The sequence below is a fragment of the Poecilia reticulata genome, chromosome 13 (assembly GCF_904066995.2).
Source record: "Poecilia reticulata chromosome 13, P_reticulata-male-v2, whole genome shotgun sequence".
Classification (NCBI taxonomy): Eukaryota; Metazoa; Chordata; class Actinopteri; order Cyprinodontiformes; family Poeciliidae; genus Poecilia; species Poecilia reticulata.
Genome location: NC_088842.1, coordinates 2553619 through 2572816, shown reverse-complemented (window position 1 = coordinate 2572816; position 19198 = coordinate 2553619). Strand labels below are relative to the sequence as shown.

The window sequence follows — 19198 nt, the reverse complement described above, 5'->3', positions numbered from 1 at the left end:
TGCTACCTGGCTAAGTTCCAGCATGCTCTGGGAGAGGTGCTCAGCTCCAGCGGAGTCTCGTCGCTAATCTTTTGTGCAGTGCTAATTGGCCGAGGCTCCAGGACATGCTCCACCACATTACCATAGCAACTGATTATGTACAGTGAGTCCACAACCGACTGCCTGGTCTGATCTGTGACAATGTTGTGAAGCAAAGCCATGAATAACACATAACAGACATGTGAAACGTTCTGGTCAATTTCTATAACACCAATTCCCAATAAATGCCATCTCAAGGCACTTTGCAAACAATAATTTCAATTCAACCATATATTTGAGCTCACCATTCTAATGGATCTTAGTTACCAAGAAGCGCCAAAAGTTCAAAAGTAGTTTAAAAAGTCTCTGTCTATGGAGGCTCAAACTGTCCTGTGCAACCTGGGTTTGATTCAATTCATACCTTTCTCTCTCTTCATGTTTGGATTCGTGAGGAACCAGGAGCGGGACGATGCAAAGATGGCAGCAACGCAGAACTCTCCTCCACTGGACTTGCTCGGAGAGATCTGGGGGGGTGGTTTAGCTTTGCTTCAAGAGGAAGAAAGAATTGAAAAGTTTAGCCTGGGTAAGGGAAATACAACTCCTTATGAATCTAACAGTTTAACAAAAATGTTACTGTTATTTTTTTTATTGCAGTAAAGTATTTTGTTTTCAAAACACTGAAATGTCATATGGAGTCAATTTCAACTGAACAATATTATCTGAACTGTTGCATTACACTCTGTTCTCATTGGGATCCCAAATTGGGCCCTTTGAATCCTTTAAAATGTAATGGATTATGACCACAAATCAAACACAGATATCTCTAAATGGTAGATATCATTTTCTGGGCTCAAGTAACCATGGTTAATTACTGTAGAATTTTGATTGAATACAGGAAAATGGTGTAAATTATTGATTGTCAATGTGGATTCCATATCCTGATCAGATGAAACATGCTGTGGCCTCATTTCATATCCAAAACTTTAAAAATATAGCATGGAGAAGGGGTGGAATAACCCACAGCCTAATGACGATCTGCATTTATCCTATGACTACATGAAATACAGGACAAATGTAAAAGACGGCCTGCAATGCCAAAAGAGAGATTTAAAAATAAATAAATGAAGCATGTTGGCATGTGGGAGGTGCAGAGTCGCAGTAATAATAGTTTACTATGAAAGGAAGGAGCAGGGAAAAACTGAAAAGTCTCTAAGAACTAAGACACATTTTTGGATGACTATTTTCTGACAGTAAATTTACATAAGTGGAAATAAAATATTAAAATTGTAAAAAAAAAAGAAAAGGAAAAAAAGAGAGACTGGCATGCATGGAGTAAAATAACTTTTTCATTTTTAGCAAAACTGCAGAAGAGAAAAAAAAAGCTGAGAAGATTTTCTGTTTCTACCACCTTTCAATGTCTAGGCATTTTTCCTCACAGAATAGCTCCTGCTCAGTTAGATAAGATGAAGAATATGTACGTATCTATTTTCAAGTCCAACAGCAGAACACCAAACTGGTTCTCCCACTTCAGATGGCGACATCTGCAACCAACTTATCATGGTTCCTAACCAGTGGCATGTTAGAGGCAGGAGCCCAGGTGGATAAAAAGGACAGGTTGTAAGGCACAAGGACTGCTGGCTGCTGTAGTAGTGTGAGATTTTTTAAAATGCAGACATCATGTGTATATATGATATACTTGATATATATGATATATATGATATATTTCAAATCATGTGCAGTCTTGGGCCACGCATAAACTGAACAAAAAAAAATAAAATTCAACAAGATTTCAGAAGTGTTTGTCTTGTCCAGAGGAAAAACATCAGGTGCTCTAGCACCTCCTTGTGTTTATCTGTTCCTACCTATTTATCAGTTTATTGCTCTCCCTGCCCAGTCCGACAGTTATGGGATGTCTACAGGTATACCAACATTTTTTCTGTTTTCTGAAAATGGATTGAACAAAGTTCTGTGACATTAAACTTCTCCACGTTTTTCTCCCTGCTGTTTTTCTTGCTTCCTCAATGATGCTCTTAGTTCTCTAAATAAAAGAGAAAGGTTTATTCCAAGAATAAATGATGAGCAGGTGAACTAATTCTGTGACTTTTGAGGGAATTTGTTGTGTCGGGTTTTCTTTGGGGATAGAAGTCCAGGGAGAAGAAAGCATGCATACCACTCTTTTGTTAAAAATGAACAATGAAAAACCCCCTGACAGTCCTGCAGTACTTTGTGTTCTATCACAAAATAATCCCTTACAAAAAGCTTTGAAGGCTACTTGTAAAATGAGAGAATCTGCTTTTACAAGATGCTGTAAAGACATGTATCTTAGCCTGAAGATCCTACTTGAAAGTACAAGACCTACAGCAGCAAAAGGGAAAAAAAGTGAGGAGTCTGGACTCCAACCCGCTCTGGTTATTACTGAAGGCCCCGCACCTCACAAACATTTCCAAGCTGCGTGGCTAGTTTTATTTTGGGACAAATTTATTAGGAAGCTATTTGACTATTTAGCATGTCAGGACTGATTCAGAAAAAGTGTATTTTCAACGGGACGCCCATATGGTTGCAATCAAACTACAGTAGCAAGATCTGGTATTACTGTGTGGCCTTAGAACAAACCCGGGGGGACTCCAACCCACAACCCTTTTAAAACAACAGGAGGGACTCCAACCTGCACCTCTTTTCAAACAATACGGGGGACTCCAACCCGCACCCCTTTTCAAACAATGTTGGGACTCCAACCTGCACCTCTTTTCAAACAACGCGGGGGACTCCAACCCGCAGCCCTTTTAAAACAACGGGGGGGGACTCCAACCCACAACCCCTTTTCAAACAACACGGGGGACTCCAACCCGCACCCCTTTTCAAACAACGTGGGGGACTCCAACCCACAACCCCTTTTCAAACAACGGGGGGGACTCCAACCTGCACCCCTTTTCAACAATGGGGGGTCTCTAAACCAGCACCCCTTTTCAAACAATGGGGGGACTCCAACCCGCACCCTTTTCAAACAACGTGGGGGACTCCAACCCACACCCCTTTTCTCCCTAGTGCTTGAACCCGGGTTGGGATTCAAATCCCAATTGTTGTTTATGTTCCATAAGCAACTCTAAATAGGTCGGTTTTAAGTTGAGATTTAAAGGCACTCAGTGTTTCAGCTGTTTTACAGTTTTCTGTGATTCAATGTGCTTTTTATGCTTTCCTTCAGAGAAGTGTTGGTTCTCCATCAAGCATTGATGTATTGAAGGTAGAGTCCTGTGTAGGGTAAAATTTCCTGAATTTTAAAGTTGAATTAGGTAAAATCTATTTTTTTTAGCTTTATACCATGTTATGTTAGTCCCTTAACAAAAACCTACCTGGAGTGTTGCTTTGGTTCATTCATGTATGTTTGAGGAATCCTTGAATCTCCCATGACAAACATTCAGGGGTGGCTAAATGATTCCTGTCACAAAACTCAGTCCATTTCCACAACACTCCACCCATTTCAACAAAGCTCCTTCTTGGAGATGCAGTCTCCAGGTGAGCATCAGCCTTACAGAGAACCCTTTCCCTGTGTGGGATCCCATATCCTCACACGTGATTTGCCACAAGGCTGCCATGCTAATCAAAACAAAATGCTACTGTGAGCAGAGGAGTTACACTGAAAGTGAGAACTGAGCAGCAAAAGGGAAAAAAAGTGAGGAGTCGACTCCCTCACTCTCTTTTTCTCTCTCCATTTCTCAAATGTTGTGCTGCTTGCTACGCTGTCATGTTGCCTGGAAAATACATAATAAAGCCACTTTAGATACTGATTTTTTTTTTTTTTAGTTTTTTTTTAACAACATTTGGGTACATCATTGCACAACATCAGATATTCTGGGACTATTTACTAATTTTTTTGTGCATATACTCAACTACATCAAGTGTGTTCAGTGTCTGCACAGTGCTCAAACCAAACAGCTGTTTCCTTTGTTCTGAAGTGAGGTTCGAGTAAACAAACGCCAGAACTTAATAAAAGATGGAATGAAACCTTAAGGTGAACAATAATCCCAGGACGTGGAGAAAGTGTGTCTAATCGTTGAAGGGACATTCACAATTCAGGACGCTGAAAGAGCAGTTGCTGGTAAAAGTCTCTTTCTGCTACCTCCCTACAGACTGTCAGCACCTCATAAATTACTCCCTGGATACAAGGGGAAGTTGATGCCTTTGTTTGCCTGCTGTATGAAAGAGGGATCTGGAAAAATGAAGTAGTGATGGTAGTCCCAGGAAAGATCACGATACAAGATTTAGGCTTTCATTTATTAGTGCTGGGCCAAGAGAAGAAGGATGAATAACCTCATATCCATAGTAAGCCTTGTCTATAACAGGAAGACAGGGAAAGAGAGGAAGTTGAACTCAGGATATTGCTCTGGCTGACTCTACTTTGTTCATGTCCTCTCCTTCAGGCTCTTCCTCAGGTCCAGTTTTGCTTCAAAGCGTCCAGAGGACAAAACATTTTGTAAACCGGCCGAGACAGGCGCTCCCTAGCTGTAAAATACTAAAGGAAGTATGAGGAAAACTAAAAATAGTCAATGTGTGGCATGTGTCTAAACAGCTTAAAAATTTGAGACTCAGTACATTACAATGGAAATAGATACACATACATACAATTGGAAATCAGCATAAGAAAACCAGGAATCTCCTCTAACAGGGCAACTAAACATCATATTCATGACTTTGGGACCAAGTTATTTTTTTGGCAGAGTTCACTTTCTAAAAACCAGCTGTTCCATTTCTTTTATTTCTGGAAAATATGTTAAACCGTCAAAGGCTGTGCGGTTCGCTGGTTTCTATAACCCATGGTACACAAATCAGCTCATGTCGGGTTCAAGGCTCAGGAGGTCAGAAACTGGGGAATATTCCACATATGGACTTAGAATTTGGACTGGACGATATTTTGAAATGATCAGAAGATGTAAATGCTCACAATGTAAACTCAGAAATTAAAGTTAGGTCTTCTTAAGCAGCTTGACAAATGGTTGACTATATGAAAGCCCAATAAATACAAAACATGTACGGAGTACCAGAGCTTAGTATTTGGAGGAATTCATGATATACTGACCAATATTGCAACCACATCTAATGTGTATATACATAAATAATCACACAATGTATATACTTAGAAGTCTCCAAAAGCAGGCTATAACACTGGCTCCCTACTGTGGTTTCATAGCCTCTTTGAAGAGCCCTCAGCTAGCACCAAGCCTGCCAACAGGAGTAAAGATCACAGCTTGGTTCCTTTCTCATCTGGGTAGAGTGGCCACTAAAATGCATTCATCTGCATTTTAAATCATACGTTTGCTCTTGATCTCACTGGAAGTGGCTTGAATGTGTTGAGGTTTCTGCCCTTGTGACTAAAAAGTGCAGCTCCAGGGCTTCATTCTCCTCTCCGTATGGAACATACGGTTTATGAAGTACGCCACTGGTGCGGTAATGGGTAAGCCAACAGCTCAAAGTTACAAAAAATGGAACTCAATATCGGTAAATTATACTGCGAGAGAACTCGGTGCAGAGGGAACCAGATGTTTCTAAACAAACGGCTAATCTTTCTGTTCGTCCTTCCTTTTGAAACATGGACTTTAAAGGGGAGGCAAATCAATTATTTTTTCCTTTGCAACTTGAATTCACTGAAAAGACTACTCACATGTCGTTTCCACTTTTAATTTCGCAAATGAGGCCTCTTGACTGAGCTAATAGCTTTTCCTCAGGGGCATAATTCAATCTGCGACATCAACCATCAAAGTCCCTTCGCATTACTATGTCCGGAGCTAACATGAGGCGCCGCTCAGGAGGAGCGGGGGGTGCACAACTGCATGTCCAGTGGCAGCCTTCATTTATTTTCAGAGTCGTCACAGTAAACAATTATAACACAGCTTACTTAGTTAGTCAGCCAGTTTTAAAGGAGCTGTATGGCTTGTTTAATAGTTATCAGAAAAGGAGACTGCACAAAGAAAGAAGGAAAAAAGAGAATGCGAGCAGTCATGTGGAGGACACATCCTTCAACGCAACATTAATTATTTTATTACAGCTCTTGAAGAAAAAAAGGAAGCCTTGAGACTCTGTTGAGCATATTGCACTAATGACAACTGCTTAGGAAATATAGAGGAGAAAACTGGAAAACAGCCATTAAAAGTTTAAAGATGCTTTTTTTTCTTCCATCTGTTTTGGGGTCTAAAATCCAGAGTGCCTTACAAGAAGAATACAAAATGGACAATGTACTGTTACAGTTAATTCAGGTTATTCAGAAAACAATATTTTTTCATTTGTTCAAATCTGATCTGAAAGTAGTTATTTTGAGCAGAGGCACTCAAACTGCTGAGGACGTGTAGCTTTGAAAATCTATATGGTCCGAGGGTTCAGATTAGCTAGATACTGAATGAAGGCAGAAAAAGAAAAGTTTCAATTAAAAAGTATGAGTGACTGGCCACAACAAAAGGAGAAACCCAAGACTTAGAGAAGGCACCACATGCTATTCATTTTCTAAAGTGAATGGAGTCAGCAGGGAGGAGCAGGAGAGCAGGGAGCCGGGAAGGGAAAAGTTCACTTCACTGAACCACTCAATCATCTCTCCATAAGTGACTCTGTCATAATGGGGCTTCCTTTAAAAGCTTGTAAGCATCTGATTTCACGAGGCAGTGTTGACAAGAGACTTAGCTTCAGCTCATCCCAAAGAAAGAAAGAAAGAAAAAAGATGATGTTCCTGTGCTTTTAAAATCCAACTCTCAAAACTGGGAGAGCTCACTCATTACTCTAGAGCTCTGTCACCTTTTACTTTAATCACAGTTGTTGTTGTTTTCATTTCATTTTTATTTATTGGTACAATAATAACTTGGTAGGAACTGGGAAGAATACATGAGGTGATGCTTAGGATAAATATTGTTAAAAGATGATGTTTATGTTGGATAAGGAGGAAGTGTTTTATTTACATTTTAAATCATCCACAATTATGTTCAAAAACTAAATCTATTTACCAATAGTCAGTTTTACTCTATGTATACATATCATTTCACATATTGTTTATGACAATAAATGCTGCACTAAATCAAAGGAATAGTGGGGACATTTTTAAGTAGGGTTCTATGGAAAAATCTGTAGTAGCTAGTATCTTACCAGTTAGTGGTAGACAGTCAGCATAAACAGAAAGTTTTCAACAGTTTCAACAGAGTTGATATATTCATTGAATGTATATTTTATAAATCATTAAAATGGCATCATGTTTGACACTTTTTTTATAAGCCTAGAGGTATTGACCATGCAGAATGTGTTTCATCTGTGATGAGCAAATAAATATTTTGTATTTGTGCTAAATCAAAGTAATAAATAAATCATGGGTAACATAACTTCTTGCAATAATTTGTAGACTTATTGTAGAGTTTTCATCCATTTACGTCAGGACCCACTGGACTGTGCATGCTGCCTGCAGAATGCAAGAAAGAATAACTGTTTAAACTATTTACAATTATGCCAATAAAATAATTTACAACTCGCCGCCAGCACAGGTCACCTGTTATCTGCTTCATATGTTGAAGGTTTTATATTCGGTACAGTGTCTCACCTCACACTGCCTCCTGCTGAGCCTGTTGCTCTTTTTATTTCTGATTTTTTTCTCTTGTCATTTATCCACCATTTATCTATCACCTGCATGTAACGCCTATGCATCATTAAGATGGATCTCATTCATTAATATCCACTTGGTACCATAACTTATTTTATCATCTGCCATGTTTACAAACAAATAATCCTGCTGTATTTTCATTGTTAATGTTGATCAGATTTTTTTTATTAAACATTTTTAACACTTTAGGAACTTTACTGTGACAGACAATCTGCATGAAAAGATTGCTACAGAGTACAGAAGATGGAGTAGGAAACCATTTATTCTCTGTACTTCCTTTCATCCTTTCATTCTTGAAGATTTTTATCTTTTGGGGAAGAGAACAGGTTTATGTATTCACTGGGGTAATTAGAAAACCCAGCCGCTACGCAACACCTTGGCACTTATTTATTAAACCATACTGGAACAAAAGGTGATGATGAAGGAAAACAAACATCTTGCTAACAGAGGTCACTCACTGGATGCTACCCTCTTTACATCACATCCTGTAAAGGGGTCGCACCACCACTTGTCCTGTTAAGCCCAGTTCACACTACACAATTTTTGCCCCGATTTTCCCCTTACGACAATCTTAGAAAGTTCAGCGTTCCAAGATCCCAAACAGCTGACATGGCGCAACCCAGAGTCCAGTGAACATTGGAGATTATATGTGGAAACAACATTTCATGCGAGGAGTACCCTCAGAAATGATAAAGAGAGGAGTTGGAGAGAAATTGCTACCATAGTTGATATACCTGGTAACTTTTCAGCTATTCATCATTAACGTGACTTAAATAGGCTATCAATAAGGCTGTTCATTCAGTCAGGGCTTGATGCCGACACCTACAAATTTTTGTGGTCTCTCAGGTTTTGAAAATCGGCTGACAATCCCAAAATTGCGTAGTGTGAACTGGGCTTTAGGCAACACAGAGCTACGTTTAAAAACATTTCAAAAATGTTTGTATTTAATTTACATCTAAGTTATAAAAAAAAAAAAATCAACTATATGAATGATATAGATTCACACCGGCAACTTGTGCATAGTTCCAACATCTTATCAGTGACACTTTTAATACCAGAAGTACCAATCCAAACCACATCACACATTTTGGAGGTTTGCAAGGATCCTTGGTATTTCTATCAGAACAAATCCGAACAGATTAATGTCTACACATACACCAGGAAAAGAAAAAAAAATGCATATTGCTCATACCTATAAAGAGTAAATGTAAACATGATACCAGAATGGTAGCATTAAGATTGGCCTAAACACAATATGTGAAAATTAAATCGAGAACATTTGGTTCATTCTTTTGCTGTCTGTTGAGGAATTTCCCAAGTGAAAAGCACACATCTCCGAGTAACCATCGAACCACACAACACACTGAGAATCACACCACAGTATGACAAGGCAGAACTGCTGCGTGCAAACACACATCCAATGGAAAAAATGAAACCAAACAAAATCTGAACATGTGTTTTACACAAAAGCGTCATTCTTGGAAAAACACTGTGGAGGGTCTGCACAAAGGCAACGCACAGAGGAGACGCCAGCAACGCCATTTTCTGTGGGGTGGCACAAACGGGCCACTCAGCAGCCAGCCCAGAGGGTCCAAGGCCTGAAAATGTCCTCTGGAATTATTGTCAATGAAACATTTACCATCTCCTTTAAGAAAGAGTAGACATTAAACAAAAATTAATACACTTATCAGGCAATAGTGCCACTATTTGTCATACAATAAAAAAGGTGTGCAAGCCAACACCAAAAATGCAAAAGAAAGGGGGAAAAAATATGCCTCTTTGGGATTTTTCCCCTTTGAGTAATGAAAATAAAAATGGCAAGATGAGTTTAAAAAATCTACAAGGCACCCAAAACAAACAAACAAAAAAAAAAAACAACAACAAAGGAGGCGGGTTTTGGTAGAGAGTATCGCTGCATGCTGGTGATGTAGTCAACGAGGGGAAAAGCAAAACTCACCATGGAGTTTTAATGGCAAAACATCCCGCCCCAAAGAGGTAAGGTCTTCATGAGAGAGAGGGAGAGAGAGGTGTGGTGGGAGGGTGAAGGGTGTGGGGACACAGAGATGGACGGAAAAGCCATTATTAAACTAGCACACCTGACCAAACACACTTTTCACATTACACACTTTTTGACATCTCTGTTTAAGTGCACATGAGGCAGGAAACAGAATGTCTGAGCACCAAGATGGATATGAAAACCTGCAGGATGGTTGGAGGATTCATTTGCTCAAGCTGCTCTGTAAATGCTGAGAAGATTTACTTTACAGACAGAGCATGTCCACAGTTAGAGGGGTGGAGGTGGAGCGGCACCCTTTTCTTGACATATGTCACTTTGTTTATTTTCCTTTCATTTGTCTCACTTCACTTTTCATTTTTATGAATTACATTAATTCTCGTAGTCGTGTCAGATCACTTTAGATGGGAAAAATTTGGACTGAAGATAAAGAACAAGTTAGAAGAGTTTACTCAATTTGTATAACAACTGGGGACACCAGTAAAACTAACAGGACTCATACAATGTTGAAACAAGAAGCTGTGTGTTTGCAAGCAACATCTTTTTTTAGAGCAACTGTATATTTATGGCAGAGCATGGCCTTTTGAAAGATAGGGTGTGGGCAAATGTGTATCCACTGTGAATATGTTAACAAGCATGCGACGTGTGTGTGTGTGTGTGTGCGTGTGTGTAGGTGTGTGTGTGTGTGTGTGCGCGTGTGTGTGTGTGCGTGTGTATGCGTGTGTATGCGTGTGTGTGCGCGTGCGTTTGTGCGTGTGTGTGTGAGTGTGTGTGTGCGTGCGTGGGTGTGTGTGTGTGTGTGTGTGTGTCCGCGTGTCCAGGAGTCATCCAGAGTTGAGTGTGTCTTTTTCAGGGTACATTGCTGTCCGTCAGTCTGTGAGTGTGTTTCTGGTGTTTACAAGACATCAGGAGTGGGAGTGTGTTCCTGTGTTTATTCTGCGCAGCCAGAGATAGTGACAGAGCTCCATAAACAGTTTACAGTAAATAAGTCTCTTTCCCTACAGCAATAAAGATCCAATGAGACTGAACTCTGTCCCTGTGAGCCACCCTCCCCAGTGCTGAAAAAAAAGGATCCCCCAGCCAACCAAAGCACTCTGCAGCCCTTCTTTATTTTATCGCTCTCATCGCATCCGCCTGGGCCCTCCCAGTGATAGCACACAGTGTCCAATTAGTCCTGGTGCATGAATATGGAGGGAGATGTTCCTCTGGGAGACAGGGAGCAACTTTTGGCCCTGGAACGTTTTACTCCTGGAGCGCAAGTTGACAAATGAACACAGTGGTTGGTTTAACAGAGACCCCTGGTTTATCTACCCTACTGCTGAGACTACTGACCCCAACGGATCCCCATTTGAGTCTCCAACTGTGAAAATGGAGAGACACCGATGGAAGACATCTATGTGGAAATGGGTCAAATAGGCTTTAGATTGACCCCACATGAACCAGAAAGCCTGAGAAATACATACACTAATACATGCACAGGAAAGTAAATATATGGCAACTGATGGAACAAAGTCATGAAGTGTAAGAAATTCAAACTTCCTATGTTTGTCTTTGAGCATGACTTTATTCCTGCCACTCTTCAGTTAAATCCAGATTAAAGGGGAGTTGATAGTTGCCATGTCAACTGATTCTCAGACCTGAGGGGTGAATCTCTGCAACCACCCCCCACCCCCCAAGCTACCATGGACCTCTCAGCTGTTTTTCTGATTAATTCTGTAATCTGAAATTTTAACATGCTTCTTCTATTTTCTACTGATAGCTAAACTTACCTTTTTCAAGCCATTTATACACAGTTTATACACAGGTCTGTCTAAAATGCTCTACATGAAATCAAATAAAAGACTTGAGATGTAAACCTGTGCTCTTTGAGATGCGGAAAGCTTGCGGTACCGTTTTAAATGGCTCAACAACTTTGTCGCCTTCCTTTCTGCTGTGTTCTGTTAAAAAAAAGTATTTATTGTGAACAACTTTACCTCTGTTTTAACAGAGAAACAGAGGTAGTACTGCTTCTGGTTTTCTCTGCTATTAACAAATGAGCATTTGTCGCTCAGAGGAAGCACAAACCTGTAAGAAGCTTCTAGAAAAAAAGACTTTACCATGGTCACCCGCCGATGACCAAATGCGAGTAAAAGTATAAAGTGACATGTAAACTTGAGCACCTGCCACTGTGGTGGGTTGGCAATTTGAACAGAAAAAAAAAACTGCATTCATTTTGAACTCCTGATGAGGGAAGGAGTGGCTGTCTGGCGTATAGACTAATGCACATCGATGGGGAAGCCCGACTGTCATACTTTAACAAAAAAAGTATATAATTAAAAATAATTTTTATTGACCAAGAGAGAGACATGACCAGGGGCAGATTGAGGAAGAGGTCTGATGGTGTAAAGAAGATTTTGTCTAATTCAGAAAATAAAAATACCTTTGTTCCATAAGATGGATGATTTCACTGCATTTGTATTGTATTGGTTATAATTTTTAAAGTTAAATTAGAATCAACTCAAATCAGCATGAGCAGGTCGTAAAATACCAAAATCTAACTTTTAGTTTCCAAAAGTACAAAACACATTATATTTCTTAAACACACATTTCTTGTGCGCTTAAAATCCTAAACCCACTGTAAGTTCTTTCAAATCAAAAAAGCAAATTTTTTCAGAACGTTGAACTTTAAATGTAGTCATTCTGGGAAACATGTCCATTTTGACTGGCTGATGATGAGTTTACACTTCAATGTTGACAAAGAAGGTCCAGTGATACCATGGTACATCCCTGTTGGAACAGGTTTGTGGAAAAAGACTCCAACTGGTAGGCATTTAGTAACGGGTGTGAAGACAGCGATTTACTGACAGCAGGCAGAAGACGGACAGAAAAGAGAGTGTGTTTCTGACCTCTGAGGGCAATGACCCCACTCTCAGTGAATAATCATTCACACATTCAGCTCCTAACCCAATGGCCCTCAGAGCAGCGCCTAAGCCATTAAAACATTGAGGGAAGTGAGGTGATTTGTGAAACTGTTTTTCTGCCATGTGGGCATTGCCTTCTTAAAGCCGCTTTTTAGCTCTGGCCTCAGCCAGGCTGTGGAAGACAATGGCTCAGCGCAGTGCTGGCTCTTAAACACGTATTATTGTAAGCTGAGGGCACATCTGTGACAGGTCACAGGGTCTCATTTGTTCTTTTGCTGTCATGTTTCTCGTCACCCCGCCTGCACTTGATATGCATTTGCCTGAAAATGTTATCACAGGGATTTGCTCGATGGTGCTGCTCTGCTTTGCGTGTGACAATCTCTCCATTTAGATTTTCATTTGTCTGTGTTAAATTCAGACAGTGTGTAGATGGGATAAGTGTGCTGTACTGCGTGTGCAAATCCCACATGTGACCCTGAATGGCATTTTGACAAGTTAAATCTTTCATTATTGGACTGCGTTGTCTGTCAAGCGTCCTGTCGATATTACTCTCACCAGGAGAGACTTCTGCTCATTGTTCTGAGGCTGAACTAACGGCAATTCAAGCTTTAGGTAAAACTAACAGAAAACATGAGACTGGGTCGCAGCTAGACACCTCTCATACTTTGGAACTTCAAGTGAACTGTGAGGACTAGCAGATGCTTGGCTGCGTTCCTCTGCTGCCTGACACGGCCTCGTCTGCAGCAGGGTTATCAGGCGGATGCTGAGCCACATCCGACTCTACCTCCCTGCTCTGACACGGGGTGAGCACAAAAACGACATCAAAAGACAAGCGCGCTCTGTGTGAACTTGTGGAGGGTTTCTTTCATGTCAGAAACCGAGGACAAACAGCAGCATCTCCGGTACATTGGTGGTCTCTGGGACCGCCAATATCTATTAAGACATCCCTGCAGCCTGTCTGGTCACACAAAAAAGAGGGTAAAGGTTTCCACAGATTGTGTGTTGGTGTTTGTGTGTCACGGCACAGTGAAGTGCACACATGGCCGACATTGAAGGGAATTTAGGTTAAGCAGCTGGTGTGTTTCTCTGCTCCCCTGCCAACAGGGATCTGCTCATACAGGTGTAAATACAGCTGCTGGACGCTACTTTCCCTGCCTCACTGTGTCCCATACAAATACACACACACACCCACACGCGCACTCACACACGCACACACAGGCAGGAAAAAGAAACAGAGCTTGGCTGCACAGACAGATGGTGCTTGGGTACTCCTGTGCAAGTATGGCGTAAAAGCATATGATATCACCCCCCACTCTTGGGGCTGAACCTGCTGCCTCACTCACAGCGAGTGTGTGTCGGTGTGTTGGCCTGGCCATGTGCATACAGGAGCAGGCCACACAGCTGCGTGTCCTGATGCATTAATGCTGACGTCTCCTTCGGACTGAATGAAAGGATGAACCTTTAGGGAGGCAGCCTACCAGGCTTCAATAATGGCACAAAGAGCCAACACGGCTGTCTAAGGTGATTCGTGAGCAGGAAGGCCAGGGGAGGTGAAGGATGGGAAATACATGGAGGAATTGAACACAAAGAGGATCGATCATATTCTTAACATAGCCATTAACAGCTTGAAAATTCTTCAAACAATAAATAGGAAAGTAGATCCGACCCTCACGTATCAGATCGGGTGGTGACCAGTGTCAGACAGCTGTCTGTGTGGTGTCTGATTTTATGTCAGTCGCAGACCCAGCAACCAAGTTCTGTTCAGCAAATTTGTAAAGGTTCAGGTGCATTGTCTTGTACCAGGCTTGCAAAACTACAACATAGATAACTTTCAGGGATCCAACAATCCCCCTCCTGTTAATTTTTCAGCTTAGACATAAAAGGAGACTCCATCACTCTCATAGAGAGCAGATGAAGCTCTTGGCATTAGAGTGTATGAGGTTTGAAGCAAAACATCACATTTCATTCTATATGTTTATGTCCTGCACTACTACTCAGAACTGCATTGAAAAATACTGAGTAACAAAACAGTGAGCAAACATGCTACTTTTAGCCTAGGCTAGCATTTAGGTTAACACCGCAGTATGTTTTCAAATCTGACATATGGAAAGAAATGAGAAAGCTATGGCTGCTGTAGGTGACGCATTACCACTGCTTTATAGCAGATATCTGATTGGTTTTGCTGTTGTGGAATATTGAGGAGATTCCATAAAAACCTAAAGCATGGTAAATAGGTAAAGTGAGACCCAAACAGAATACCAATGTGGACCATGCAATACTGATTGACTGTAGTATAATTTCACTCCATACGAAAGCCTCTTATGTTATTGGTTTGGAATTTATTTCTGACAAACGACTAATCCCGAAATGTATCAGATCTTTATCAGGGACAAAACAAGCCTTGCCTGACACACTCCTGTCTGTGTGAGTGGATCTAAAACTTACACAAACCTGTGAAAATCCACCTTATATTTTATGAAATGGCAGCAATGAGTTAACTAGATGTGTGTCGATCGATCGGCCACCGATCATAATCGTCCGATTTCCATGAAAGAGTATGAGAGTATCACTTATTGTCAATCACCAAAACCGATCACCTGTATCTCTCTTCGCAGCCTGCCTGTGCAGCTATCTCTACTTTAACGGTCAGAGTGAATGGGGAAGTTCATGTGTTGCACCAATAACTTGGGGGTGAAGCACATCAAAATGCATCAACACAACAAATATAATATGACATTTAAAAACAAGCACTTGACGGAGTTTGGCTATATCGAGGCTGACTACAGGAAAAAAAAAGACATCTGGAGCAGCTGGACAGGACTGTTCTCACTGTGGGATCGCTACGCTACTGGTAGTAATATTTCACAGACGGAGCACCATTTCTGCTCCACCCGGCAGTGAACTCTCACAATGAATGTCTGCTTAAAGCTGCAGCATGTAACTTAAAAAAAAAATCATATGTAGTCAAACTTTCGCTGTCTTCCTGACATAAGACAATAAGACAGGTAATGTCTGAAAAATAACAGCTAATTCAGGTGATCAGCAGTGATCGGCCCCAATAAGTGATTGGAATCAGAATCGGCAGCAAAAAACCTGATAAGAGCATCCCTAGTTAAGACAGACTCATGAAATAGATTTCTTTTAAAAAAATTATGCTAAAGGCAGTCTTACACAAAAGGCATAAAACTGTGATGAAGTAAAGGTTCTTTAGCAGGCTTTCATGATGAACATTTAGATAAAATGAGTGATAGAAGTAAAAAAAAAGTCATTTTTATTTTAAAGAAGAACATTTATTAATTGTGACTTTTGGTCAAAGTCGCAATCAAGATGTTCAAAAGTTTGTACAACTTTAAGGAGCCACATGGTGTGACTTCTTACTTCAGTTCTTGTTTTCTGAAGAAACCTTCTTCTTCTATCATATCAAATTATCTGTTTTATAATTTTGTAGACTTTATCATATCATAAATAAATAGAATTCAGCCTGTCAGAGATAGCAACTCTGTAAAAGAATAAAAATATTGTGATAATCTTATTTTCTCTACATTAACCTCCAAATGTGAAGACCAGTGTGAAAGAAAACATGAGAAAATTAAAACACGTTTAATGGAGCAGAAAGGCAGACATTCAGAAATGATCTAAAATAAGTAAAGAAATAACTGACACCTTTCCTTTCAGGATGTTCATGTTGTTGTTTTCAAATATTTACTGTGAGAGAGACAAACCGCTCTCTGAGGAAATTAAATATAATAAAAAAACATAGCTGTGAAAAAAAAGAAAGTATGAGTTCTCTTTTTGCTTATCCTTGATAAGCATTTTCTGCTTATCAAGGAGAAAAGCAGAAAATGAAAATGTGTTGAGTACTGAGACACATTCATGATGATCTTAGAATATTAGGAATTCACCTCTACTTTATCAGTAGACAGCAATGCATCGGTACAATTATATTGAACCACAATATTACTGATTTACTTGAGAATCGTCTAAATTTAGGAATAATTTTTATGACAACAAAGAGCTCCTCTTACCTACATTTGCTGCAAATTCAAATGATGTGATCTGTCTTTAGAAAGCTGCTGAAATTGAAACTAATTTGAAATAAAATATGTCTTGCTTTTTATCATATTATCAAATGAAATTTTATTTTCTATTTTATCGTATATCAATTAGTGATGCTGTAGATATTGTGAAGGGCTTTGGTCAGCTGAGTTTGCTGTAATGGTGCAATATGAATACACTTTGATTTGACTTAAATAAATAAATAAATAAATAAATAAATAAATAAACTCCAGTAGGTTTACAACAAAGTTTGCAGGCTTAGCTATGTAATACAGCATGATATGAACTTTAAAATATTTTAAAATTAACAATATCAGAAAGATACATAAATAAATCTGTAAAACTTTGTTTTTAAATCTAAGAGAAAATGTGTTTCTTTTTTTAAACATCCTAAATGAAACCCACCCACTTTGTATGGCGTTAAAACAACTCGGGAAACCAAATACAAACCACGGCTATCAGGATCCCATAAACATACAAAGCAGACACCACAGCACCTCAAACACAATAATTACTTTTACATAGCAAATAAATTTACAGGCTGGCCTAATGATTTAGAAAAAAGCCCTGATGCTGTTTATGGTGACCGCAGGATCAGGATTCTATTTTCATCCTCAAAGCTTACTTATCAAATATCACAGGAAAATAAATCCTCCACCATCTGCTGGGATCATTATAGCATTTCCCATTCAAACAGGGCATGAAAATGACATTTAAATGAAAAATATTAAAATCTGTCTATATTTGTAGAGCCACCTGTACTGTATGTAAATGTACTTAGCAAAGGCCTATACTTGCAGAAGGTCTTAAAGCTACATCATTTCAATGTATGGCAAAGATCCAGGAATGAACAAACGGCAGAGGGAAGGAGAAAGCCATCCAAACCAGTTTCAGTCAGAACATACAGATTTACACAGCATTTGTTATCCAAGTCAAATTTTACTCAGAATGATCTCAAGGATTGGTTCGTTTTCCTGCAGTCTGCGTCTTGTTTTGTCTGTCTTCTAAATAACCCAGAATGAGTTTCACATGTATGCTGTGCTTCATTAACCTATGCAAAAAAAAAAAGAAAAAAAAAAAAAAACTAGATAGCCAGAGACAAAACAAATCAATGAGAATGAGCTGAATGTGCAGGAGAAGCTCTGGAGAGCAGAACAACTGCGGACAAAACAGGCTGTTTTTACTGGGAGGGAAGCATCACCTGCAGGCCGGTGCTGGGATGGAAGTTCTGCTTTAGCATAGCCAGCCTGTGCATCAAGAGGAGGCTGTTCCTTAGCCATTAAACGCATTAAAATCAAGCCCTGGAGACAATAATTTTTAAGGTATCAGTGTTTTATTATCCAGTAATGCATTAGGGCTGGCTAGTTGTATGCATCAATCGATGGATACATATGCTTTTTCAATATTCACATGCAGAGTAAAAGCAGTGAAAAGTGAAAGATGTATGCTCTGAGGAATCTTCCAGTGCAATGCAGACTTTCTTTGATGCTGCCGGTCAAACATTTTGTTGACGGGTTTGTTTTGGATTGTGATCATTAAGAATAAAATGAGAGAATTTTGTGAAAGCTCTACACAAACTTAGTGTGTTTCACTTTTGATGGATAGGACAGGTTTGAGCAAATTATTCAAACCAATATTTTCAACAACAAAACAACACTTCATTGTTCAGGGCATGGTAAGAGCTGGAGAATAACCTAACAAAAATGTTTTGATTTTAATTTGATAACATAGGGGTGTATAAAAATGAAGCCCAGGGGCCTTTTGTGGCCCTCAGAAGGATTTCGTGGACAAAAACCATAACAACGTCAAACCAGACCTGTAACTGTTACCTGTGAGAAATTTACTTAAGTGTGACAACAGTGTATGCTGGACCTTCTTCCTGTGGGGTATGCCGAGGTGTGTGTGTGTGTGTGTGTGTGTGTGTGTGTGTGCGTGTGTGTTGTGAGTGAGTGCGTGCGTGTGTATATGGTACCTACCCTGTGCGCTTGGTGATGGTGCCCAACGTCATGGGCTGCTTGATCTGAGCCAGAGGAAGCACCACGGTGAGGCTGGGCAGCGGCGTGAGCCGAGGGTTCCCCATGTTGTTGTTGGTGAAGTTGTTGTATGAATCCTGGTTGCTCAGCTTGGCTGCAAGACACACATGCAGAAAATTAGCCAAAACGATTCCAACTGGACGGTTGCTGAACAAAGAATGCAGACAAAGATCTCAGAGAAATGTTTTGATTCGTTTTAGAGGAGAAGGGAACAAATAAACAGAGTCAAATGAATGCTGGAAACCTTTAATCCATTATTCATCCTGCAGTATGTTTTCAGTTCAGCTGCCTTTTCAGATGCTAATATTCAAATCTGATCACTTGGACTCAAATTTAAAACGTCATCTGACATCACTTCAAACTCACCACCTCACCACACCACCAGAAAACCTTCTTTGAAGTCAGCCCACCTTCCTCTGCCTCGCCTGAATCCTGGGATATTTGTTTTCCCCACTTGCTCCCTCACAAACACACAACCCCAGGTTCAAGGCCTCCCTTGGAGCAACTGGAAATAACCAGCTCAAGATGCTATATTACAAAGACTCTGCTT

The 19198-nt window shown here is 40.0% G+C and overlaps 1 protein-coding gene across 6 annotated transcripts in view; it reads right to left on the bottom strand.

Annotated features, from left to right (window-relative positions):
• bcas3 (BCAS3 microtubule associated cell migration factor) overlaps positions 1-19198 on the bottom strand; it is a 386651-nt gene that overhangs the window by 271495 nt on the left and 95958 nt on the right. For 5 of the 6 annotated variants that reach the window (XM_081614862.1, XM_081614859.1, XM_081614863.1 and 2 more), the window contains exons 16-19: positions 18592-18742; positions 9603-9647; positions 440-564; positions 7-172 (exon numbers count right to left, since the gene is read on the bottom strand). In XM_081614862.1, the coding sequence (XP_081470988.1) occupies positions 7-172; positions 440-564; positions 9603-9647; positions 18592-18742 (487 nt within the window). The remainder of the gene's footprint in view (positions 1-6; positions 173-439; positions 565-9602; positions 9648-18591; positions 18743-19198) is intronic. The other variant, XM_081614861.1, reaches the window with a different exon arrangement.